The 25,599-nt window shown below is 40.0% G+C and overlaps 1 protein-coding gene across 2 annotated transcripts; it reads right to left on the reverse strand.

Annotated features, from left to right (window-relative positions):
• Positions 1–873: 873 nt before the first annotated feature.
• sema3e (sema domain, immunoglobulin domain (Ig), short basic domain, secreted, (semaphorin) 3E) lies at positions 874–25,183 on the reverse strand. 2 transcript variants are annotated; one of them, XM_044357677.1, is made up of 17 exons: positions 24,092–25,183; positions 13,099–13,259; positions 12,684–12,743; positions 12,139–12,258; positions 10,069–10,162; positions 9,683–9,799; positions 7,904–8,046; positions 7,690–7,804; positions 6,646–6,715; positions 6,417–6,561; positions 5,864–6,089; positions 5,431–5,522; positions 4,953–4,994; positions 4,536–4,702; positions 4,096–4,163; positions 3,644–3,777; positions 874–2,939 (listed from the first exon to the last, which is right to left on the reverse strand). In XM_044357677.1, the coding sequence occupies exons 1-17, from the start codon at positions 24,210–24,212 to the stop codon at positions 2,439–2,441; spliced, it is 2,376 nt and encodes a 791-aa protein (XP_044213612.1). In that variant the 5' UTR covers positions 24,213–25,183; the 3' UTR covers positions 874–2,438. The 2 variants fall into 2 exon arrangements, with proteins under 2 accessions (XP_044213612.1, XP_044213611.1); XM_044357676.1 differs by having other exon boundaries at positions 4,096–4,166.
• Between the last annotated feature and the right edge of the window lie 416 nt (positions 25,184–25,599).

The following is a 25,599-nucleotide window of genomic DNA, read 5'->3' on the forward strand; positions in this document are numbered from 1 at the left end:
GTCACTTTGTAGATCAATGAATAGATTTACAGCATCTCGTTACATTAAATTGGCCTCTGGCACCCTGAAATGTATGATTTCAGCTCTAGATTAGTGCACTATTTTTGCATCTGTTCCCAAAGCTGCTCAGATGGTATCTATCTGTGGGGTCAGAAGCTCCATCCTGTATGCAAATGCCAGCGTCAGTCCCAGAGGACAAGAAGACACATTTTGGCTTAAGTAAGAGGACCAATCTCATACATTAGAGTGTGATATATGAGTGGCTACAGGGACCATTGGTTAGAGGGGCCCAGGGGCCAGAGTAAAACTTGTTAAACTTGACAGAGAGAGGAGAGAGCTTTGATGAGGAGGGGAGCTGAACTGGTTCAGAGCCTGTTGCTATGGTAGCCATGTGGAATAAATCAGCAGCATGGATTCCATTCTCAGATGCCTTCAGCACCCCACCCACTCAGGTAGACCTAGACAGAATTTGAATGAGTATGGTTTCCCAGTGTACAGCACACTGTGAGTCTGTGAAAAAAAGAAAGATTCACATACAGAATCTTCCCAGAACACACTACAGTACCACAACAAGAAGAGGCTCAATGCAAAAAATACCTAGAAAAAAGATTAGACTACAACACTTGTTGTAGTCTAATCTGTAAACAATTGTCTAATTGAATTGTAGTAGTGTTGCATAATACAAAATCTCTATGTTTTAATCTAGTGACGACTGCACAAGGCTGTCTCTCTTCTCTTTATGCTTCATTGGCTCAGCCTCTATGTGTGTGAGTGTGTGTCTGTGAGTGTGTGAATGTGCATGTGTGTCTGCACATGCACAGCGTATACTTTGTCATAATAGATGGCCAAACCACAGAGATGACACCAGGGAAGGATGGTCCATCTTTTTTTAATGGCAGGTATTTATAAGGGGTATAGCAGACACAGCATTTTCAATCAAAGTCAAAACTCTTCAAAACATTCAAAGAGAATGATGAGTGAAGATAAGAGTATAAGGCCTTGACAGAGACCAAGCTATTGTCTTTACCACATTATGGATGTGGTAAAGACAGCCAGATCCAAACTATAAAGTGACAAAACCGAGAGATAAGTAAGTAAGGCACGACATGGAACAAGACGTGATTCCCCCAGACTCTGTTATTAACATATCCACTACAATACTTTTCATGTTGACATCAGATTCTTTGATGTTTCTGTCATCTGAGGAGTAGCTGTATATTCATGGGGCTGACTCATCAGTTTTCCTAATGACATGCTTGGATGGTCACCCTAACATTTATTTGTCTGTCTCTTCTAAGGGACATGTGGTGTTCTACATTATTGTCTGTGGTGGTAATTATGAATCCCATCTGCAACATTGTTACAAACAAACAAATGGGGCGGTGAAGAGGGAGTAAGGCCTGATAGAGAGATGAAGAGAGAGAGAGAGAGATTAAGGGAAAGAGGGGGGGATAGCAGAGAAGGGTGAGTTTTTGAATACACAGTTACCAGATGTGCACACAAAGACCACCCTTAATTTTAGATAAATACAATATACAATACACACAATACTGTTGGTACATTTGACCACAACTGCAGATCTAAATGTAGACACTTAAAATAACAATAATATCCACTGGTTTACTGTAACAGGGTTTACAAGTGCTTAAATAGTACTTACTTTCATTGAGGGCATAATTATAATTAAAACATGTTTCAAATATTCATAATAGTGGCATTGCAACATTTTACTGTATGAATTGTGGCTATTGTAACCACACACACCACAGCCATGACCACATTAAAATCAAAGCAGTATCATAAAGCTCAAAGCATTTTTCACTGTACAAAAACAACACTATTTTTTCCAGTTTATGACATCTAAACAACTACAGAACTTAAAGTAGAAACTAAGAAAATAAGTTATCATTGTACCAAAAAAAAAAGAATGCCATTACCTTTTAACACGTTGTTTTCTCTCATAACTGATACAGTAAGAGTCATATTGAGCCATAATGAGAGATAGAGCAGAGATTTGGTGAAGTAGTCTCTGTGTGCGTTTGGATTGACAGCTGGGTTGGGCTGGGTCAGTCCACAGGAGCTGATATATATGTTCTGCCTCTTCAGATCAGAGGCAATGTCGTGTAATCAGTCACCCATCTCATTCCAGGGCCTCTGCTTTGCACTGACACTGACGTTTATAGTATTTACTCAGGGTCTGCGCCAGATAATTAGTATTTTTAAAATAATTGGTAACAGCATAGTCAAACTATTGAGTAATAAATGTAGCTACAGTAGCGAGACAGCTGGCTACTGTTGTTTGTGCGTTACTGCTCTTGTTGAAAGCAAAGTGAAAACCTTTTACATGGTGCAAACACTGAGTGAGTCTGACCTTTAGACTATGTATGTGTGCGTGTGTGTGTGTGTGTATGTGTATGTGCAGTTAATCTCTGTTCTCCTCAGGTGTCCAAGGTGTGCCTGGGTGCTCTGTGGGAGTTCTCCTCTCCCCTCCCTTTCCCTCTCTTCTCGCCACCTGGAGGAGCATATCTTCTTTTGGTCTTTTTACGTTTTTTATCAGAGCACCACACTCTCTCACAGTACTCTTCTACTCTCTGGGCATCCCCATAGCCAATAAGCTGGAGGAACTCCTTGTACCACAGCCTGGAGTGGGGGCCTGGGACTGAGGACGGCACTAGAGCCCTGGGGCTGATGCTTGGGCCTGGCAGGGAGCCCATTGGGGGGTGGCATGAAGCTCCAGCTTTCTCTCCCTCTCCATCATTAGCTCTGTGGATCGCAGACTCCACCCTCTCCCCTTTCAGCACGTGTAGAGTGACACGTAATAATGTGTGCACATATCCGTGTTCCACTGTCTGGCACACATACACACCAGCATCAGAGCTTCTCACACGTAAGAACAGCAGCCCGTGGGAGGTCATGATAACTCGCTCATCACTTCGAACCTACATGGAGGAAAAAAACAAAAGAATATATAGTATTAGCCTGTGATGTAGCCATTCTTTAAGGCTACTCTAGTGATTCAGACAACTGCAGCAATGCTGCTGATTTTTTTTCTTCTCCCTAGAAGAATTTTAATTAAAAAAAGGATAAATTAAAGCAGGGTAGTCCTCCAATAGTGCACTCGATACAGTGATTTCTATACTTAAGGTTCTGTGAAGTAAATAACTATACCAGTTTTTGTTTAATGGTAATATATACTGCATATCTAAATCTAAATATTTAAGATATAAAGATTCTTTTAAATGTATTTCCCAGTGTTTTGAGATATTGCTGGGATGCATACCACTCCAGTACAAAGGAGAACTGAATTTAGTTTGTGGTGCATTGAAACATTACATTTGAAAAACAGAAACAATGTCCTCAGGAAAATCCACAGACCTCACTATTTAAATGTCGATTTTTGCCAAAAACTGAGGTAGCAGCAGAAATATCAGCTTAAAGTCAAATCAAAACTATGTGTATGACTAGTGAGACTAGTGAGAGGAAGAATACGATATGGGTTTGTAACTGGAACCTTAATTGTACTATACTTTTCTTTTTTCCAATGTATTGTATAATTTCATATCATTTGTTCATGTGTATGGTGTAGTGTCTTCTATATGGTTGCATTTGCATTTCTTTACATATTTTGGGACATAAAACTCACCTCGTTTTTCTCTCTTCCTTTCTGTAAGAACCAGAGGACTTTGGCCTGAAGTGATCGAGGGACGCACTCAAGTAAAGTGCTGTTGCTCTCGACACCGTACACCAGCCTCTCCTCGGCTCTGTGCCATTTTTCATCTACGAACAAGCATACACATACACATCATAAAAGATCATAACAAATAGTGCCTGTGCAAGTGAGATGGCAAAGAGTGGATTGTTTTACCACAATCTACATCCATTATAAAACCGCACTAACCTCACCTTAGCCAAATGCAATGATACATAAGAGTTGGTATTTATATTCTGTCTAGTGCTTCTGAAGAACTACATCGTTTCCTTGCGGTTTACGGTATTCGTTTGACAACATTTCAGATGCCAATAACTGCATAACTACACACAGTCTAGTCTGCGCACACGTACACACACCAATCACACAGTCACTTATACACTAACCATCAATTTGCATTCCATTGCACAGCTGGACAGCGTTGCCATGACGAACATCTTGCCGCCTGAATCGTCTGCTGAGATGGAAGAGAGGGAAGTAAAGAGAGAGAAATTTTGAACATGTGATGAAAGCGTGAGGGATCAGTGAAGGGAAGGAGAGAAAGAAAGAGGGAGAAAGAGAGGGAAAAACTGAAAGAAGAAGAAGGGTGGAAACCAAGTGCATACTGATCAGTATTGCATAACACCTGGCTGTCATGTCTCTCAGTGCCTGTGATAATGGCTTGATAGTCTGGCAGCAGAGCATTGTGACATTCAGGGCAAGATGCTATGATGGAACAGAGGTGTACTAGTAAAGGTGTGAACAGCTGATATCACACACACATACACACACACACATCTGCAGGAAGAAGAAAAACAGGCCTTCTTTCGGAGCTGTGTGCTGTTACCTCTTCGTGTAGACTCCAGCGGGATAGTATCTGGAGCAGGTGAGGCCATCCCAGGCACAGTAAGGGTCTCTGGCCAGACAACAATCAGCACATTCTGAGCCATAGAGGTCACACTGATGTAGTCTGACCTGGGCCACACCCACTTCTGACCCCACATACAGCTGTTGCTGTGGACCCAAAAACATGGACCATTGATATCAAGACAAAATTTAATTGGAATCAAATGTTACATATCCTTTCTGTTTTTACCTCATCTAGCAGGGCTACTTAGTAGGCTCACAAAAGTAGGCTACAGTACATCAAAATTGTCAATGTCAATGCAAAGTAAAGCAAAGTGTTGCAATGTTATCATCTTGTGGCTAAACAACAGAATTGCAGGTATGAACAACAGTATATGGATTCAGATGCTCCTCTTACCCTTTTTGGTGATATTATGATCTCTTTTATTGGTGCTGGCACCTGCAAATAGACAATATTTTGCTTTTACAGTATTCAACAATGATATTGAATCAGTGGTTCATCAAAAGTTAGAATAAAGTAAGAATAAAGTGCCAGTAAGAGCTGGCATATAGTTCTTTGTCACTGGAGCCCTCCTGTCATGCTTCTATCCATCCAAAATTATTTCTTAATTAAAATGGCAGCAGTCACTGCTTGCCCCTAATACTAGTTTTCAAATAACTGCTCTAAGTAGAACTGATATATTCATATCACACCATTCATGTTCTCCTCTGATGATGTAAATGAAGTAAATCAGCAATGCAGTGTTTTCTAAACAGTCACTCTAATGGTGCAACTGCAGCAGTAATGGACTATGATAAATATGCAGTAAAATGCAGAATTTGTGTGGTGACAAAGTCTAATTTGCTTTCACATTTTGTAGCTAAAAATAGAGTACCTTGAATACTTGCAGCTCTTCCAGCAGCACCTCCTCCATAGTGTCTGTGTCTTTGTTGTAGATGGTGATAACTTTCAACACCACTGAGTCATCTAATGAAAAGAAGAAGTACTCGGCATGAATGTTACACTGTTGCTTAAACAAAAGTTTTACAGTTAATGTAGTTGCCTTGACATCAAATGAATGAATAAAATGTGTTATTTCCTAAATCAATTCAGGTTCAAAATTGTCTTAGCATGCAACAAGTGTCAGTATTATACTAATATTTGTTTAAAGTGTGACTGTGTGCCATCAAAATGTCACATCATGTGTGTTAAATGTTAAGAGTGCCTCCTTTAATTTTATTTTGCAACTACTAATATGCATTTTTGTTGCATATATGCATATATAAGCTTATTGCAGTGGATATTCATTCTTCACAGTATGTATATACCAGTGCCGATGTAGAGAACATGGTAGTGTCCATCCTGGGCTTGGACCCTGTCTACTGCAATCTGGGTCAGCTTTCTCCTGCCTGGCTCTGTCTGCAACAGGACAGGTCTACGATGCTGGGGAAGGACTGGATGATACATCACAGGATGAGCACGCACAAACCGCAAAACCTCGTCAGGAAAGTCCTTAGAGCTGGAGAAGCCACCACCGTTCACTTTACTGGCACACTGTTAAAGAAGAATTCAGAGTAAAGGAAGGAGCAAAGGCAGAGACAGAGGAGGGTCATTAATTGCATCTGCACTGTCTGTATTATAGAGAAAAAGAAAAAAAGCTGACATGCTTTAGTCTGGCTCAGACTGTCCCTGTATGACCTGCTGATGTAGCTACAACAGTGCTGACATTCACCAGAGTGTCCTACATGCTCACAACACTTTCCCTCTCTAAGGACGCCTGTCACGGACACAGACTAAAGGAGAGTGCTGTGAATGCATAATGCTGGAGCATCAAGAAATGAAGTTCCACAAAAATGACTTTATTCAGACATTAAAACTCACAGATCCAGGTCGAGGGTAGGGGACTCTGTCCTCATAAGGTGACCAGCGATGCTCAGGTCTCTCCCGGTAGGCAAATGGACCATTAAAAGCTGCTCTGATGTCTTCCATGTTATAGACACACACAGCGTAGCCTTTAAACACAGCACTGCAAAAGAAGGTTTTATTGGTAATTTAATGGATAACAAAATTGTGCCTGAATAATGAAATGCTGATGTCTTCCTCCACTCACCTTGTTGTGCTAAAAAGGCCAAAGATTTCTGGGTTTTTCCCATCCTTGTTTCTGAGAACAAAGACATCCTCTGAAACACAAAGTGTAGAATTTTTTTTTGTGTTTTTTTAGTGAAATTTCTTGACAACTATTGTCATTGTGAATGTGGTACATTACCTGCTAAAGATCAGCATGTTAATATTGTCATTGTGAGTATGTTGTAATAATGACTTTAGCTCAAAGCATGGCTGTGCCTAACTATAGCCACGCAAAGCTGCTAGCAAATATGGCTACAAATTCATAGTATTGTTAAAGTACTGACATTTTTTGGGTGCTTTTTAAGTCAAGGTCTTAATATGACTGAAACACATTGCTCAAATGTGCATAAGCAACATTTTCAAGACCAACCAATGGGACACCCTCTCTAACATCCAATAAAATTACTGGATGACAGAGGATCTCTATTTGAGAATGTTTTCCTAAAATAAACTTAAAATTGTGAGAAATAACACTAGTTCTAACATTTGGATAATTTCATGTAAATGTATCTTTATATAACCACAACACTTAGTCAACTTTTTAGGTAGATATTAACTACTTTCCCTTGAAGAGAGTTACCAACACTGCTCTGCAAATCTGCAGTTTGATTTGATTGCTGAGTAACTTGATCTTATAGTCACTAACCTGGGTTCACTCACAGTCCAGCAAAACTGTACTTGTCTAGTCTTGTCTGTTAAAGAAGTTGTAAGTGATGTGCATGTAGTTTGAACAAGTGAAAATTGGTAATGAGTGTCACTCTACATGAAATGTAGTAAATTTTGCTGGCTGTACATCTTATAGAAACAATCTCAAGTATTGTGATGTGTTGCTTCATTACTAAATAAAAAAATAAAAAAATAAATTTGTTAGCACTGCTGCAGCACAGACACATATAGCAACAAAAATCCTCAGTACCATTCTGACTTTCCCACCTCAACAAATCTTGACAGATGGATACTAAAAAGCTATCGCTTTAATAATCAATAAATCCGATGACATGCAAAAAAAATGTCCTCGTAGCCCTACCAAGATCATCAAAGTGTGTATCAATGCCATTGGGTCCAGCCACTGAGCAGATAAGACGAGTTTTCAGAAAAGAGCTCCATCTATTCACCAGCATTCTCTGTCCTCCCTGGTCGTTCTGAGAAATGAGGGAAGATATAAATTGTGACGGCACTGTCAGTACTTTGGCTTTGGCTGGTTTAAGTCCAGAAAAGGTGCACAGCATTTGCATTCTTACCACACAGACTCGTCCAACACGGGTATACACAGCCTTGTTCGCCCCCTCAGCATCCATCTCTCGTTCAGTGAAGAAGAAGTAAACTTTATCATCATCCCTGTCATCATTGTCAGGGATAACTGCTGACCCCACAAAGTTAGGTTCTGTGGAAAGTAGAATTTGTAACAAAAAAGGCCTGCAGTGAAACATAAAGTTTACATAAGGTTAAAAAGTGGAGGTTGTTGATGTCACTAGGTGGAGAAAACAGTATGCTCATTATAAGCTGGTAAAATTCATATGGTAAAAATTCACGTCTTTTATGGTATGCAGGTCTGAAAAAAGAATTTAATATTTGTCAAGTCATGTCTGAGACCATCTACATATATATAGGCCTATATGTATGAATAAAATAGATTTAAAACACAAACTAAATTAAAGCTTCAAGCAGCATTGGTCGGGACCTCGCACTCTGGTCGGTCGGGATCAGATCATTTTGCTTTTTAAAAATGAGAGATATTTCTTACAAGTGTGATGTGCTTTTATTTTGAAAGTTTGATTGACAGGATGAGAATTTGAGAACCCACACCTTTTTGAACATTTACTGCTTCCACATAGTTTTAGATACAAACTTCATTTGAACTTTAAATGAGTGATGAGACTTTGACCTACAAATCTTGAATTTACATGTTTTTTCTATCTTTTATTGTTTTTGAGATATTAGAGTGTGAGTTTTAAAGTCTTCTTGCTCCTCTTGTGATTTTATAATGAGTGTGTATTGCAGAATGTTTCACAGCACTGAGTGAGTGACATCACCAGGAGCAGTTGGAGAGGATGATTTTAGAGTACGCTGTTTTGTGAAATCTCCTCATAAATCCCATTACTTTGGCCAAAGCTTACATTAAAAATCACATTTCTTGGTAGGAAATTTCATTGCGAATACATTGATACAGGTTTTAAAGTGGTCAGACTTATAGTTTTGACGTCAGAAGCCTCTGTTTGACACAAAGTTCATGCCCATAGATTGCCTCCCCATTGGTTTACATTGTAAGGTGTGATATGGCACTGCAACTTTCAGGGCTTATTAAATCCAAACCATTCGAGTTATTACAAAGTTTTTAGCAACTTTTTTTCAGCATAGTGTCATAAGTCACCCATTAAAGTTTGAAGCCGATACCATTAACGCCCTCGGAGGAGATAGCGTTTGTTCGGGGGCCAAAATTGGGGCAAAGTCTTATTTTGAAAGGCTAATTGCGGACTTTCTGTTGGATTTAGGTCGGGGTGTCAGCATATGATTTGTAGGTCTTGATGAGATGAATAATTGACTTTTGGTTTGATCTCTCTACGACATTCCTACGGGCCGTAATTTTAGTTACATAGGTGGCTCTAGAGAGCACATTCTGGCACTTTAGGAGTTAATTTTTACATTTTATCAAATATTTCTCCAGACCTGATGTGTGTGCCAAATTTGGTGAGTTTTTGAGCATGTTTAGGGGGTCAAATTAAGGGTTGAAGTGGCGTAACAATAAAGATGAAAGAAGAAGAAGAAGAAGAAGAAGAAGAAGAAGAAGAAGAAGAAGAAGAAGAAGAAGAAGAAGAAGAAGAAGAAGAAGAAGAAGAAGAAGAAGAAGACGAAGAGAAAGAAGGGCCCTAATAACATCTCATTAAAGTAACATCTTACTGTTTGCGCTATTGGACATTTTTTTATTTATTTTCTGAGAACAAACTTAGGATTTTTTATAAGGTATATCTATTTGCAGCAGACTATAAGGGACATGTAATTATTCTGTAATATACACCAACCATTGAGTTGCTGCCTGTCGTCTCTCTCAGTGCGTGTGTAGGTCTGGTTGTTAAGTCGACACAAAGCACCGTCATTCTCCCAGTAGTCAGTGTACAGGCCAATATACAGCTCTCCTCCTAATGTACACACACACACACACACACACACACACACACAATCAAGCAGAAACTTAATAACAAGATATGTGTTATCAAAACTGCAAACCCCTTTTACTGTGATTAAAATACCGGCATGAAAAAGCACCACAAGATGGCAGTATTGGATCCTTAGATGTCAACAAAGTGAGCAAACCTCTTCAGTGGAATTGTATGTTATGTATTCACCCAACTGAAATGAAAACATACATTGTAGTCTCACAAGTGTTGGTGAGGTGATAAGTTCTTACTGGAGAATGTAGATGTGCAGGGACTGTTGGGGTCATACGGACAACGTCCTCTGCCACTTGTAATACTCTCCTCTTCAAGAGCAAACCGCCTATCCTGTGAACAACACACACACACACACACACACACACACACACACACACACACACACACACACACACAAACACACACACACACACACACACACACACACACAGAGACACACGCACAGGCAAGCACAAAGTTCAAAGTTATTCACACACAAATATGCAGAAACATAAACGTTGCAAGCACATATTCAAAAGATGTACCCGTACAAAGCCTTTAACAACATCCAGACGAACCCCAGGAGGTGAGAAAGAGAGAGGTGAATTAGAGAGAGGAGTGATCAGAAAGTGATGGATGAGAAGGAGGAGTGAAGATAGATGAGACAAGGAGTGATGGATGACCAAATGAAGGACTGTTGTCTGTATAACCCACTATGCTATGCTCTTATATCACAGTGAGTTAACTACTACTCTTCTGATCTTGATGCCTTGCACAGCAGGTGGCAGAAACACAGACGCCCCCCCCCACCCCACCCCCTACACACACACACACACACATAAAGACAGACCTCAACTTCCTATAGAACTAGCTCATATGTTGTGGGCCACCACAGTGTTTATGACTGTCACTGGCAGATCAGAGAGGATGTCATTGATTTATGAGTAGAGCAGGAACCCCACTGTGCTGTGACTAAAACCCTGCGTGACTGTAACAGAAGTCAGTTTCTGGGTTAAACTCATTCATCATATGATGTGATCTGTCAAAACTGAACAGAAAATAGGTAAAATAACGTTGAATCACTATCACCATACATGCTCGGAAACATGGGGTGTTTTTCATTAAAATAACAGAGCCAGTAGGCATAAATATTCAGTTTTTTAGCCAGTGGTTGCCTTATCTTAATTTATCGTTACATAAATATTATTCAGCTCAGGCTTAATGGTAATTCTAGACAAGATGTAATCTCATACAACATAGAGGAAATTTATGTGAGGCAATTCATGCTTGAAGAGAGATTTGGTTGCATATACATAAAGCAACCAGCCATAGCTGATCCAGTTTTGCTCACTCTATGAGCATTCCAATGATATGAGTGATGATTGAGTGTGGTTCCTGTTTGAAAGGTGTAACTGGCCTGGTCGATCTACTGGACCAGTGAAGGAATGCAGGGTGAGAAGGTCTCTCCCCTCCTCTCTCTCTAAATACACCCCACACACACACGCACACACACACACACACACACACACACACACACACACACACACACACACACACGCACGCACCCAAGGGCTGCTCAGTGTTTGACATCTGGGAGATACGTGTCATACGTCTAGACAATCATGCTCACATAGATGTATGCAGGCAATTTTGCATGCCCAACAGTATGCACAAACATTCCTGACATACACACTTGAATTGACCCTAGAGTACAGAGACAGAACATTAGTCTTTCCTGTCCTCCAAATCCCTCCTAAAGAAAGCAGCACCTGGCCCATTTTACCTGACCGGTGGTGGTTTCAGTTTTTTATAATATAAATGAGAACCGTGTGGCAAATTCTTTCCCCGCAAGGAAAACAAAACTCCACCCTCTCTCACTCACTGTCTTTTCCAGCTCTACCTCACATTACTCCGTGTTGCTAGGAGGATAAACTCATCTTGTAGCTTGTGTGTTTAACAGCTCAGGTCCAAGCTGTACTAATAGTTACTAAGAGCTTCTGGCTAAAATATTTCCAAAACACTGTGAAGAAGGTTCTGGCTATACAAGGTTTTATGTAAGAGAAAAGAGTGTAGAGTAAAAGAGTACAATGTAAAATTTGGCTGGCTGCATAACAGAAATCTGCAACATTTTCATTGGAATGATTGGCTGTTTTGCTGCAAGTCATTAACAGTGAAAATCTGGTGCACAGGCAAAGGAAAACACTGCATAACAAGAAACTTCCACAATAAATAACCAGACCAAAATGTCAGGTCACTGTGCTGTTTGACTTTAAAAAATACAACTTAAATATTTGGCTGTTAAACCAAATTCAGTCCTTGGGACTCACCTGCCCTGTGTGTCCCACCCTGACCAGGGAACAGATGGGGTTAAAGGCTCCTGTTCCACAGACCAGTAAATGGGTCTGGTTGTACTGCTGCAAGACCTTGATATAGTTTGCACACTCCGACTGTTGGAGGAAATACAGAGATGAAGCAGTGGGTAGGGAGAGTGGGTTGGGGGTGGGGGTGGTAGAAGGGTCGTGAGGGAGGATTGAGGCCACACAGAGAAGATGGGGAAATGGAAAATTGCCAGGCTTTTACTGCATCATCAATAACATCAATACTTCAGGTTAAACAAAGGTTAATGAGCACAGTGAGATATGTAAATCAATCCATACATGCTGACAGTATCTATCTCTATAATTGATCTGCCCACAAACTGGAATACATCAATTATACTATTATAAATGCACATAAAGTTAATTCACATTACCAACTGGGCATTTATGCTTTGCCCTTGATCGTCAACCACACTAATATTAGCACTCAGATGATAACATATGCAGTCATGCTGTCAGTTATATTTTACTAATCTGTAAAGAGTGTCCCTTACCTTTTCCCTCCCCTTCATCAAACATTCCTCTATCTGAGATTCAGTACTGGCCCACTGGATCTGAAAGAGAAGACAGTTACGTTTACAACAGTGTTATTTCATTTTAAAATATAAAAAAGAAAAAAAATATTTACAAAGTTAGGTTAATAGTTGAAAATTTGACCAAACAATATTATCTCCACTGCATTTTAAGAATGTGAGAGCACATATTGCTTAAATAATCTGACAGGGTATTGTACCATGCTATTTCAGTTTCTAATTCAAAACTACGCATTGTGTACATACACACAGACAGACACACATATGCACACCCAGTTTGGCTGACTTATTGCTCCATGGGTGAAAGAGATCAATGTGTCTCACTACCTGGCAGGCAGGGGTGGGGGTGGGGCATGGGGGGTGAAAACAGGCCTACCTCTCTGTAGTGTGTGTTAACCCGGTCCAGACTTAGGGAGAACAGAGTATTCTTGGCCCCGACATAAAGCCTCTCATGGCCATCATCCAACAGCATGGTCTGGGGCTGAAGAGCTGTTCCATGCCCCTGGAACACCCAGGTCCTGTTCAGCTGCCAAAGCTCTGTAGAGATAATAACATAACAAGATAGAAATTATAACAACACGACAGAAGCACTACATATATTTAGCTAGATAGCAAACAAGAAGCAAGATTAAAATTCATATTTTCAATGAAAACTATATCTTGCTAGCTACCCGTAAGATTTGACCCAAGCCCTCTCTCAAGGGATTTCTAACTCTTCTCCATGTGCCTAAGTCCCAACTGCTCCCATGGCCAAGGGCACATTGCAACATATGTTTCTGATTCATCACTTCCCCAGAGAATGGCAGAGAGCAACAGCAGGGTTATCATTTCATCTCATCTCTCCCTCCCATGTGGCACCTATACCTCCTCTCACTCAATTCAGCTACTCTCATACAGTGTGTCATTGGTTCAGTTATAGACATCTTGTTTTTATCATCACTAAAAGTTCATAAACAAGTATGTAGGGAAGTTCAAAGCAGCCCTCCCAAGCACCACATACCATTAAATTGCTATAAGGACTACTGCTAACCTTTGACATAGCTCAACCACAAAGACACTCTGGAAACTATAAAGATTCTCCTCAGAATCAGGGAAAAAGTGGAACATATGAGTCCTGGGAAAGATGCTGTGATTATTGAGAGGGCCATTTGATGTATGCAGTCTTTTCTACGAGGAGGAAGCAGTTTTATCAGACAGGAAACGGAACCGTTCTCTTAATCAGACATTAGTTTGAGATTGCAAGCTACTCCCTGTCAGTCCTCCTTTAGGTGATTTGAAATCCTATTAAAAAAAGGAAGCCGTAATATAAACACACACTCCACAGATCTTTTAAAGTATCTTATTCATATTCTACGCCGGCAGACTCTCAGTTAGTTTGCATGTGCATGCACACATGCAAAACACACACCCACTTCTATCTACCTGATTGAACCTGACAGTCACCTCGTCTATACCTGCTCTCTGTGAGCTTCTGGAGAGCAGGGTTGAGGGTGAAAGATTTAAACTAAGTGCTAAAGCCCCAGTGCACACCCCCAGGTGTGCACTTCCTGTGAGTTGCACTGGCCTGAAAAAGCTTTCATTAACACACAAACGGGTTGGCCTGGGTGTCCTTGTAAAAGTAGAAACGGGGATCTGGAGTGTGTTAGCAGAACTTTAGAAACTTCAGACAGATTTAAGCAGACAAGCTACGGTTTGTGATAAAATTTATAGTAGGCTTCCAGCATTGCACAGGCTGTGTTCTCAAATGTGTTCTATATGTGTTCTATTTTATGCACAACTTATGCCATCCATGCACTATTCCTCAGCAAACTCTCTTTAAATGAAGAGAGAGAAAAAAAGACTGCATGACTGTAATACGTGCAAACCTTTCAACTACCTCAAATGATGCTGAGGTGTCTCTACATGCTGGGGTTGCAGGGGGTAATTGTATGATATGTTTTTCTAACATCTGTATATTTTTAGTGATACTTGATCTCCAAGATATAAGGAGAGTGTGTTTATCCCATTTTGTAGATGACTCATAGCAACAGCATACACTCCATGGAAGATTTTATTTGTTTAAAATAGGATTAGGTATCCACAGAGGAGTGGGTGAGTGTGTATATTTTGTTGCTATTAATATTTCTATGGTGGAAACAGGCGACTGTTTGTTTGAATAGAATTAGATCTCGGGTGGTTAGGTGGCAGAGACTGAGGGGATGTGGCAGTGGTGTTCTGCCAGGGCTCAGACATGCTTCCTGTAATTATCTAATCCACACACACTTGCAGCTCTCTGTCTCTTCCTCTCTCTTGTGCACACACACTCTCTCCCCCCTATATCTCCCCATAGTTGCCTCTGAGTTAAGCTGAACTTAGATCAAGGACGGTACTATAACATTCCACTCCAACTTTTCTATAAGTGTTAGGCTGGCTCCCGAACAATCAGCTCTTTCTTTATGTGAAGTCAGATCTGCTACCACTTATTTAGTTGACAGACTCAGATGCCTATTTAAAGCGATGGAGTAAACAGTGCATATGCCAAACCCATTTTCCATCTACTTTTCACTTGTCTTTGTTAATAATGATGAGTGGCAGCTGATGCATATAGACACATACACACGATGAGATGCATAGCCATGTGCAAGCTCTCTCTCTCTCAAACACACACATACACACTCACGCAGATAGGTTTCACTCTGGGATTGTTTACATATGTAGAATGGTAAATATGATATCTTAGATGTGATGTTTCCATTCCCTGTTCATTTGATTAATCAAAAGGAGGAAACTCTAACAGTAACCACCGTGAGAAAGAAAGAAAAAGAGAGAAACACCAGTATATGAAACTATAATCAAGTTTATAATAAAATAAGGTGTTCATTAATTTGCTGACTTACACATAATTACACAGTTACTATAAAACGCACTTGGTGCATCTTTTGATTACACTGACTCACTAAGAGATGCTTAGGTGTGCACAATGCTGTTTAAAAAGTTTCTCCCCTGTTATTATGTGCACCAGCTACAGACAGTTGCGGCCACTGCCCAGACTGAAAAAGAGAAAGAGGGGATTTCCGTTTATCCTTTCTATGTCTTTTTTCTCTGCTCTCCAAGTTTTGTCTGCAGCCAGCGAGCGCTTCTTAGCCATCAGCTAAGGAACTGAGAGGAGGAGGAGAAGGAGGAGGGTGTTTCTCCATCAGCAACTGAGCCAGGGAGACACATGGCCCTACTGTGATCCCACTTCAAATGGAAAACACAGAGAAAAAGGACTCCCTCAAGACAGACACTTTCATCGGCTGTCTGAGGAGCGCTGAGAGATGCCTGAGAAGATTTGGTGAAGTGAAATCAAAATAAACTTTCTGATCTCCTCTTTATCCATGTATGGAAACAGTGTTTTCCTGCACCAGGAAGAACAATATGTGTGTGTGTATGTGTGTGTTTGTGTGTGCAATAGCAAGCTACTTTGAATTATAGGTCTCTTAGCAGCAGGGCGGGAAATATTCATTTTTAGTCAAAGAAACCAAGATAAATGCACACAGGAGATCATAAAAAACTTAAAAACACAAATTAAATTTGCTAACATAATTTGATCTATTGCCAATACTAAACTTTCATGTCAGATGTTAAACTTGTGGTAGCAGTTTCATATTTCCAGAGAAGTCCAGAGAAAGTCTATGTTTACACATTGAGTAATGGGACTTCTGCTGGAACAGAAACAAAGAGAATTATTGGAATGAACTGGAGTTAAAGGGGACAGGAATAAGGAGGGAGTCTGTTCTCCTTGTGCTGTTAAGGCCGGAGCGAGACTGCGGAGCCCCTGGGGGTGGGGGTCAGGAGCTGGAGAACTGTGTTATGCCATTATCGGTATATGGCCTTGTGTTCCACAATCCCCTTGTGTAGGGGAGAATGATGTCACGGAGGAAAATGAAAGCCACATGGAGTGTCCAAGCAGGATGAGAGGAGAGGGAGAGAGCAAAGTGTGTTTCTCTATTTCTCTGTAATAAAGACATAGTGCAAGTCTGTAACCTAATTGATATTATAAATCAGGAGAATACCCTAACAACTGGCAGTTCATGTTTTGATTAACTCCAATAGATACCTATTTATCAAACAGTACAGACATTCACAAACATATTCATGTGTCATCTTTTAAAAAGGATTTCCAAATAAAGGAGTGTGACATTTTGACTGACATTTAAACAATGTCTATCATCTTCTGTTCCAGGCCATACTGCCTCAACTAGGGATTCATATTTTTCCTGAAAATGAGATACTATCTATCCCAAAGCACACTATCCTGTGAATCCTGGGAACTGGGCTTGTTTTTACGTGACAACTTCAGCTACAGTCAAAACGCATTGGTCATATTTCAAGCAACACTAAATTTAACAAGAAGAAATATGCATAAACCTATGGGTTGTCAACCTGACCTCTTTAGAGCATTGTTTGGTGGTACTGGTGGTAATTAGTAAGGCAAAAGAACACCATTTATGTTACTCAACATTAGAATGAACATAGCCTAATATAAACTTTGAATGCAGCTTGAACTTCGCTCTAGAATATATATGAATAATATGAAATGCAATGTTCATTACCTGTGATCTGTGACCTGACAACAGCCTCATGGAACTGATAGGCTATTTGTCAATTCTTCATTGTATAAAAAAATGAAATTCATTAAAGCAAGTAGTAGGGATGTGCAGAGGGCCCAGCATTTGTATTTGTATCTGTATTTGTTGAGGCAGCAACATTATTTGTATTTGAATTTGTATTTGTATTTGAATAAAAGTGGAAAAAGGCTTAAAAATCCTGTTTTTGTTTTTATTACGCTTTTAATTTTAGTACATTAAAGTGTTACAATAAGTGTTCATGAAGCTTGTTCATGAAGCATGTGTCAATAGCTCAACTTTATCTCTGGGGAACACCCCCAACTCTGGGAATGATGTCCAAATTAGGAAATATGCGTCATGTAGCAGGTGGATGTGACTCCCCTCATTAAGACATGCTGATAGATGTAACAGCGGAACAGAGGAGAGAGACTGAGTTTATTTTTATTTTTAATTTTTAAAATATCTGTATGAAACAAATATTTGTTAAAAAAAAACCCACTATTTGTGCTTTGCCAAATAACATATTTGTATTCGGGCACACTCCTAGCAAGTAGGCTCATTCAAAGTAATTCTATTAAACTGAGATGGATTCCATATTCTGTAAGTGTTCAGAGGCTGCTGGTGCCAGCCCTCTGTAATAGTCAAGTAATGTTAGATATAGCCTAGTAACAAAGCCAATGATCACTCAAAGTTAACAGAGCATTTCTTTATTTTACCTCAACATTGTGCAATGTTCATCTAAGCAAATTCAGTGGGTTAAATATTGTTGAACCTCTGGCACATTTGATCACTTGTTCACAGAGCAGAAGTATTTCCACGCAAAGCTGGTGGCAGACATTGTGTTGTGTTAGTGATGGTAGCGCCTACAACAGATGAATTCGGTGGGCCAAAAGGAAGTTACCATACTAATTGCATTAACGGTCATGGCGCAATCACAAAAGGTCACAAGTGTATGGGCTTTGAATTAATGGGTCTTTGTGTTTATTAATTACAGTAAGCTTTCAGTGTGTTCCACCTGCACACGCACACAGTTGTTGCATATATCTTTTAAGAAAGTAAACTGTATGCCTACATATTTTCTAAATATATTCCAGTATGTTGTAATTGTTTGAAAAAGTGTTTTTCCTCTCTTCCCATTATTATATTTCTTGGGAAACTGGAAATGGTTTGGATGAGTATTCCCAGGAATCTTGTTTCCCAGGATTAAACCCTAGCCTCAACCATACATGCATACAGTATGACCTCAGAGCCCAAATGTATCAGTGTCATTCCACATTAAAATTACTTTTCGATACATTAATGTGTGGAGAGGATTTTTGTGAAAGTACACATGAACAGTCATTTGCAGTGAATATCTAATATCTATTGAATACAGCACAGAAAAAAGTTTGCTAACTTCCAACTTGTGTAGCCATTCTCCTCTCTGCTTCTTCTCTGTCCTCCAAAAGCAAAGTCAAATAAAGACAGACAAGCTTAGCTTTCTTTTAACTACTAGCCTATAATAAACAATATCCACTTGGCATTTCAGAAGTGCCTACCATCCTTCATTCTGTTTTTCTGGTCTATAATATTATTGCAACATAAACTCAGAAGACTCAAACAATCTTTGTGCCTTCCCTTCTTTTCCCATGTCACAAACTTAACTCATCTCCTCTCTCTGGTCCCTTCACCAGGAAAAGGTCAGAAAGGATATTAGGTTTTCACCAGCTGCCTTCCCCTTTGGACATCTCATTAATGAACTGGAGAGCACACACCTAACACAATGGGAGAGAAAAGGACGCTGAGATGTACACAGACAAAATGAGAAAGAGGGAGAGAGGTGAATGTGGAAGGAAGGGAAGGGTAGACGGGAAAAAATATCCTTTTGACTTTGCTGACCTAAAAGGTGTCACCATTCATCCATTTTCCAGTGGTTTGATTTAAGGTATGACTGCCTTATGGCCACGATCCAACGTAGTAAATGTTAATTATAGGTCTCTGCTCATGTAGGTGGAAGAAAGTTAATGGAACTCCTCACTTTGCACATTAGCTTTAAGTAGAAAAAATATAAGATAAAAATCCCCCCTTTACTGTCAGACACAACTTTAGGCCATACTGGTATTCCCCATCTCAACCTCAGAGGAAAGTCACCTACAGCCACATCATTTCAAGACTGTAAAATATATAGAGAAAGTTTTTTCTTCTCTGAAGAGGAAGGTTTAAAATTACAGAAGTAATTGGTACAGTTGTAATTACTACCTGAGTAGTCACTGTGTTCACACATGCCTGTATCTCATCTATTTTCAGTAAATGTGGAGGAAAAGAAAAAAAAAACATCTAAGCTTTAGCATTTGCTGCTGGCCAGTATTTTCAATAGCCTCACTATACTGTGTGTGCTTAAATTCTCATTCATTCATTTTTAGTACACCTGACACACACTCACATAGTGTGTGATTAAATTCAGTCTTGAGTGCTTTAAGCATCTTTTGTTTGAATTTTCTATGAGGTAAAGGTTGGGCTAAAATTGGGAGATGCCTTTATTTATATAAGCTGATATATACAGTCAGAAGAGTTTTACATCAACTGATAACTTTATTCACTTTTACAGACAAGCTTAAGAAAAGCTTATATCTTACTAAATGATCATGACTGTTAGGTAAACATGTCTTTGGCATGGCATACATGCTTAGTGTATGCATGGTCAATTTAATTATTATGAAGGGGTCACGTTTTATTCCATGTGTTTGCCATTGCTGCTCTGACAAATAGTTTTACTGAATTGAAAAAATGTTTTCATGAGAGACAAGCTTGTCTGCAATAATAACCTGTAACTTGTGTTATTTCTCAGGAATGAGAAAAACATTTTTAGATTTTGTTTTTTCATTACACTGCTCACATCACAATCCAGTATTTTTTTCTTTTTACTGCAAACAGAAGCGATGACACCTAGACTCACTCAGGGAAGAATTTAGATTTGATGTTGCTGTTTTCTATATTTTCATGAACAGATTTCTCTGCTGTAAATAAACATTGACAGAGTAGTTGGATAGGATAGATATCTATTATTATGTATCTAGTAGGGGTGTGCAGAGGCCCCAGTATTTGTATTTGTATCTATATTTGTTGAGGCAGCAAAATTATTTGTATTTGTATTTGAATAAAAGTGGAAAGATGATTAGAAAATTAAAGTGTTACAATAAGTGTTCATGAATAAACTACCTTACAAAGGAGGTCCCCACACCGGCTCTCAAACTGGAGTCTCCCAGATCATAGACAACTGTGCTGACTACTGAGCTAAAACTTTATTCATCGCCTCATTGCAGACAGACCTCTACCTATTTATACACTCATAACGCAGAGACAGCACACCTTGTAAAGTGTAGGGAAGAACTTCAAAGGAGATTATTGCTGTGCACTTTTCATTTATTGCCTATTTTTTACAACATAACTTTGTGGAAAGGAAAAGGGGAACAACAGGTTATGGACAGTCCCTTGGGAGCACTTTGTGTGTGTCAGTAGCTCAGCTCTATCTCTGGTGAACACCCCCAGCTCCAGGAACGATGTCCAAATAAGGAAATGTGCATCATGTAGCAGGTGGATGTGACTCTCCTCATTGAGGCCGGCTGATAGACGTAACAGCGGAGCAGAGGAGAGAGACTGAGATGGCGATGTAACCGACCTGCATGCTGGCATTTGACATGGGTTTTTTTTCTTCTCGAAAACAAATAATTTTCAAAATATTTGTATGAAACAAATATTCATAAAAAACCCTCTATTTCTGCTTTGCCAAATAATGTATTTATATTTGGGCACACCCCTAGTATCTAAGTATGCATTATCCTGAGTTGTTTGAAAACACTGCTGGATTGAAATGAACTAACGTGACTGAATGAGCAGGAACTGAATGTCCAACACAACCTCACCTTCAGAGGTAAGCACAAAGATAACTATGTTATCTAGCATATTAAACTATGCAGAAAAGTTGTTGTAAATGACTTTGGTCTGATTTGGTCATCACTATAATGAAAATTGCTGCACCACATTCTTTGCAGCTCAAGCCAAGCATGATGACAGTGCTGTAGAGGCAGAGAAGTAAGTATGTCGGGACACCTACCTGCAACCTGCCGTGATTCTGACACATGCTAGCTGTGCAACAGCTCCATTAGCAGCAGAATTGATGGTTGTTCTAAAAGTAGAGTTCATTTCACTCCACAGGCCTGGAGAATTTGAAGAAGCTGTTGCCAAGAGCCTAGGACAGTGCAATTTCAAAACTAATGAAACTGTGTCTAAAGGGACAAACATAGTAACAAAAACAAACGTTCTCATTTCAATTCTTTAGTGAACGAATCTCACTGCAGGGTATTTCTACATATAATGGCCCAGGAATTAAGGAGTTTGATTGGCCAAAAGCAGTTTAGGCATATTACCATCAATAGCCTGTGTTTAAAGTCTTTGAAAGATGTGCAGCCAAAGATTAGGGTCGAGTCTGCTCCAAAGACAGCAGAAAGTCTATGATTGTAATTCAATATTCCACATGATTTAGGTAACAACCTTTTGGAACTGGAGTTAATTGGGGGTGTAAGCAAATGAAAGGATGCCTGGGATGAAAGTGCATCAAATGCATTTGGAAAAAAAATTACTGGCCCAGAAGTCTAGACAAGAAGATAAAGAATAGATGAAAGAGAAGAGAATAGTAATTGCACACCATGTGTGAAGTGTGGCTAACATCAAAGCATGCAGAGATCCATAATGCTTTGTTGTCAGGTCATTCTTGAAACACATGATAATGTGCCCAGAGGAATTAATTTCCAGAAACCAGGAGAAAGTTGATATTTTATTGAGATTTTTATTGATCCCACACTTGATATCAGCCCATCTGACAAGAAGCGGGTTGAATTTCAGCACTGATATTATAAATATTTCCTTGCCATTATCAAGCTTTCTCTCAAAGAGGAGAATCTATTTATTTTTGCCATACTGTTTTGATACCAGATGTTATGGTAATATTCTCTTTGTCCTAAGGGTGAATAGTTAAAACCACATCCCGCTTCATCTCTGTGAACCGCATCCAAGTCATTGGCATGTGAAGAATTCACAGTATTCCGCCTGTGCATGTGTGTGTGTTTGTATGAGTTTGTGTGAACTTAAGGGTGTGTGCAAAAATCACTGGCAAAGCCCATGAGGCATATATTAAGGCTTAGTTGTTTTTCATTCCATAATGATAGGATCCAACTGAAGCCTTTTCATAGCGCTCTGTGCTAGCCAGAACATGTATCACAGAAGAGAGCGAGGGAGAGAGAGGTGGAGTGTCAATCACTGTAGCAGCTTTCCCTTCAGGCAGTTAATGAATTGGGTGGTACAGTATATGAAAGTCATGATCATAACAGATGTTGATGTGGCATTTATTACTAAATACATCAGCACTAATCTGCGCACTTTTGTTGATATATGAACTTTGCATTTACTCTAGCGTAAAGTCCAAATCTCTTTTTCTAATGTTTTTGTCTTAGTTTGTCTTTCCTTATTTTTTACTTCCATTTCTATTACTTTTCATTGTGTCTTTCTCTGTTTCCTACTAAATGTATTCATTTTCTTGTGCCTAACACAAGTTGCAAAAAGTTATGTAAGTAAGTCTTACAGTACATACCAATAAACACCAAACCCCCCTCAAAGATGTAACTGATGAACCAGACTTGTCAACTCTCATAAAGGACCAACAGCGCCGTATTTATGAGTTATCGACCATCCAAATTCCACACCTATATTCAACCATGACTAACAGGCTTATGTGGAATCACCACCTTCAGTTGCTATAAAGATCAAAGAAGCAGTGAGAAAAAAGGCAATGTTTACTCAAGAGTTTTATCTACAAAGATAAAACCCTCATTATTGTCCAAGAGATACACAACAATCAGTCTGCATACCAGTGCATGAACATCTATATCACACACTCCCACACACATGTAAACACGCACATACACACGCTTCTTCTCTCAGACACATACACAACACCATCCATTCCCAAGCCTGAATACCTCCTCCATCACTCCGCCACTATAGCATGAGAGAAAGCCACATTGTGGATTCTCAGCCACCGTGGCCAAAAGACCAAAACAAACCACAAGCAGGCTCCTTGAGCATTAACAGTCAATAAAAAAAATGTATGCACTTCACAGTGTCAGAGCAGAGGATCACCAATCCAGCTCTGCATGGTAACTTTTTCTCTCAGGCTAAAACATAAATCTTGATGGATGACCATCTCATTACATGGTAATGATAACCTGCGGCTTCTTTTACTCACTCACAGAGGATGCCGCCTCTCTACTGACTCACAGTATGATCTTGGTATTAGTGTGTTTTCACACTAGTTTTCACCATTACACTTGCATTCTACGTATATGTTGAAGAGAAAGACATGTCAGAAACTATGTTAAATTCACCTTGATCATAACAACTATCTCTATGAATGCATTTAAATCATTTCACTGTTACTAACAAAAATATATATACTGCAATAAATTTAAAGTAGAAGTCAATTAAAGTGTGAAATTCTTTTTGCACTGTTACACCTGTCTTATTCTCAATCTGCCATGAAGGCACTGAGCAGAGAATGCAAGTTTCTATTCAGGCTGCATTGACTATTCCTGACAGTTCTACACACTGTGCTGCAATCACCACCTTTACATTGGTGCAATACATTGGAACATTTGAATTTGTGCAATATAACAATTTGTTGCCAAACTTTAAAATTATAATAAAAATAACATGCAAACACATAAACACACACTATGTGTTTCTTACCTTTGTAGGAGAGCCGTATCCTTGGGTAAACGCTGTGTGCTGTGTGAGCCGTGCTTAGCGGAGCCAAATACAGCAGCATCAGTGTCACACACACAGTCCTTATGCACTCTGCCATCCTCATCGAGGCACACACTCCACGTTCATCTACACAGAAAGCCTGCAAGTACGCTCAACATGGGCAGCAAAGTCTATGAAAAGAGAAAAAGTCCACAGTTCTTTGCTCTGCAACTCCCTGCAAACACTGTATAATAAGGGATGAGCTTAAGTATAGCAATCCAAAATGAGTCTACTTAAAGGTAACAGCCCATTTTCTGATCATCACCACAATGTGGATCAAGTAGATGTATGTCTGCAGCTTCTATACAGTCTGTGCTTTCCCCTATAGCCGTCTGCTGAAAGCTGCATCCACCCACTACCTTGGTGGACAGGATAGCTCTGTCTATTATCCTTGTTTGGTTTTAGTAACCAGGGAGAAGAGAAGTCCAGTTGCTACATTCACGCCGCAGTGCCTGCTGCTTTCTGTCCATATGTCAGTCCGTCTGTTTGTCTGTCTGTATGCCCAGCTCAGATCCACTCTTTCTGATCTGATGAAAGAAAATGAATCCCACAAAGGTGTTGTTGCTGCCGATTTATAAAAACCTCACTGCATTTGTCTGTTCCAGCAGGGAGGCAGAGCTGGAGATGTGTACAGTATCTTCAGGCTGCGTTGCTCCTCTTGGGTCCACAGGAGCCAGTCATTCTCTGGACAGAAGCCCAGGAAAAGGCAGAGTGGGAGAGGGGAGGAGTGGGGAGCCTCGTGCCTGGCGTGCGGTCTTGCTGCACTGGGGAAAGTGAAGCTCCTAACTCTGCTCACGCTCTAACAGTCAGAGAGGATCCAGACCTCAGCTCAAACCTCAGTGAGTCAGTTAAGATGGTCTCTACCACTGCCACTGATCTGGGCACAGGGCACCTGCCATGGTGTGGTGTATGTATGTGAGGAAAAGATTGTGTGTGTGGTTGGTAATGTATTGAGTGTATATCAGTTTGAATGGCTGAAAATTGCCTACTCCCTCCTCTAGATTGCATTGAGATCTCTCTCCCTCCCTCCCAGGCAGCTGGATTAAGTGCGCTGTGCCTCCCAGACAGGCTCTGTAAGACTCTCCCCAGCTCTCCTCTAAGAAATACCGCCTCTCATGTCACTCTACAGACCACCCCTCGCTTCTCCTCTCCCCTTGCCCTCCTCCTTTTTGCTCCTACCTCCACTGCATTAACATGGACCCGAGCCAAGGTTTTCAGCCTCTTAACTGTGGCACTTCTTTCATTTTCAATTGTTGTCCTCTTTGTGTTTGTTTCCATGTAGACAGCCATTATGACTGTTACCATGGATTTCCATGTACAAGGTTTTTTTCATGGCAATTTCTTGTCCTTGCCCATTTAATCTCCTTCTCTTTATCTGTCTTCCCATCTCTCTCGCACTGCTCAGTTCTGTAAAAACCCAGTTATTAGTGTGTCCTTGTGTCCAGCAATTC

This window comes from Thunnus albacares, chromosome 7 (genome assembly GCF_914725855.1).
Source record: "Thunnus albacares chromosome 7, fThuAlb1.1, whole genome shotgun sequence".
NCBI classification, from domain to species: Eukaryota; Metazoa; Chordata; class Actinopteri; order Scombriformes; family Scombridae; genus Thunnus; species Thunnus albacares.

Bases quoted from the DNA above. Each gene is read 5' to 3' on its own strand.
- sema3e (XM_044357676.1), bottom strand. From the start codon at position 24,212: ATGAGGATGGCAGAGTGCATAAGGACTGTGTGTGTGACACTGATGCTG. The intron at 12,744-13,098 runs GTAGGCCTGTTT...CTTCTCTTTCAG, and splicing joins TTAACACACACTACAGAGAG to ATCCAGTGGGCCAGTACTGA. The intron at 6,090-6,416 runs GTGAGTTTTAAT...CTTCTTTAACAG, and splicing joins CCTACCCTCGACCTGGATCT to TGTGCCAGTAAAGTGAACGG.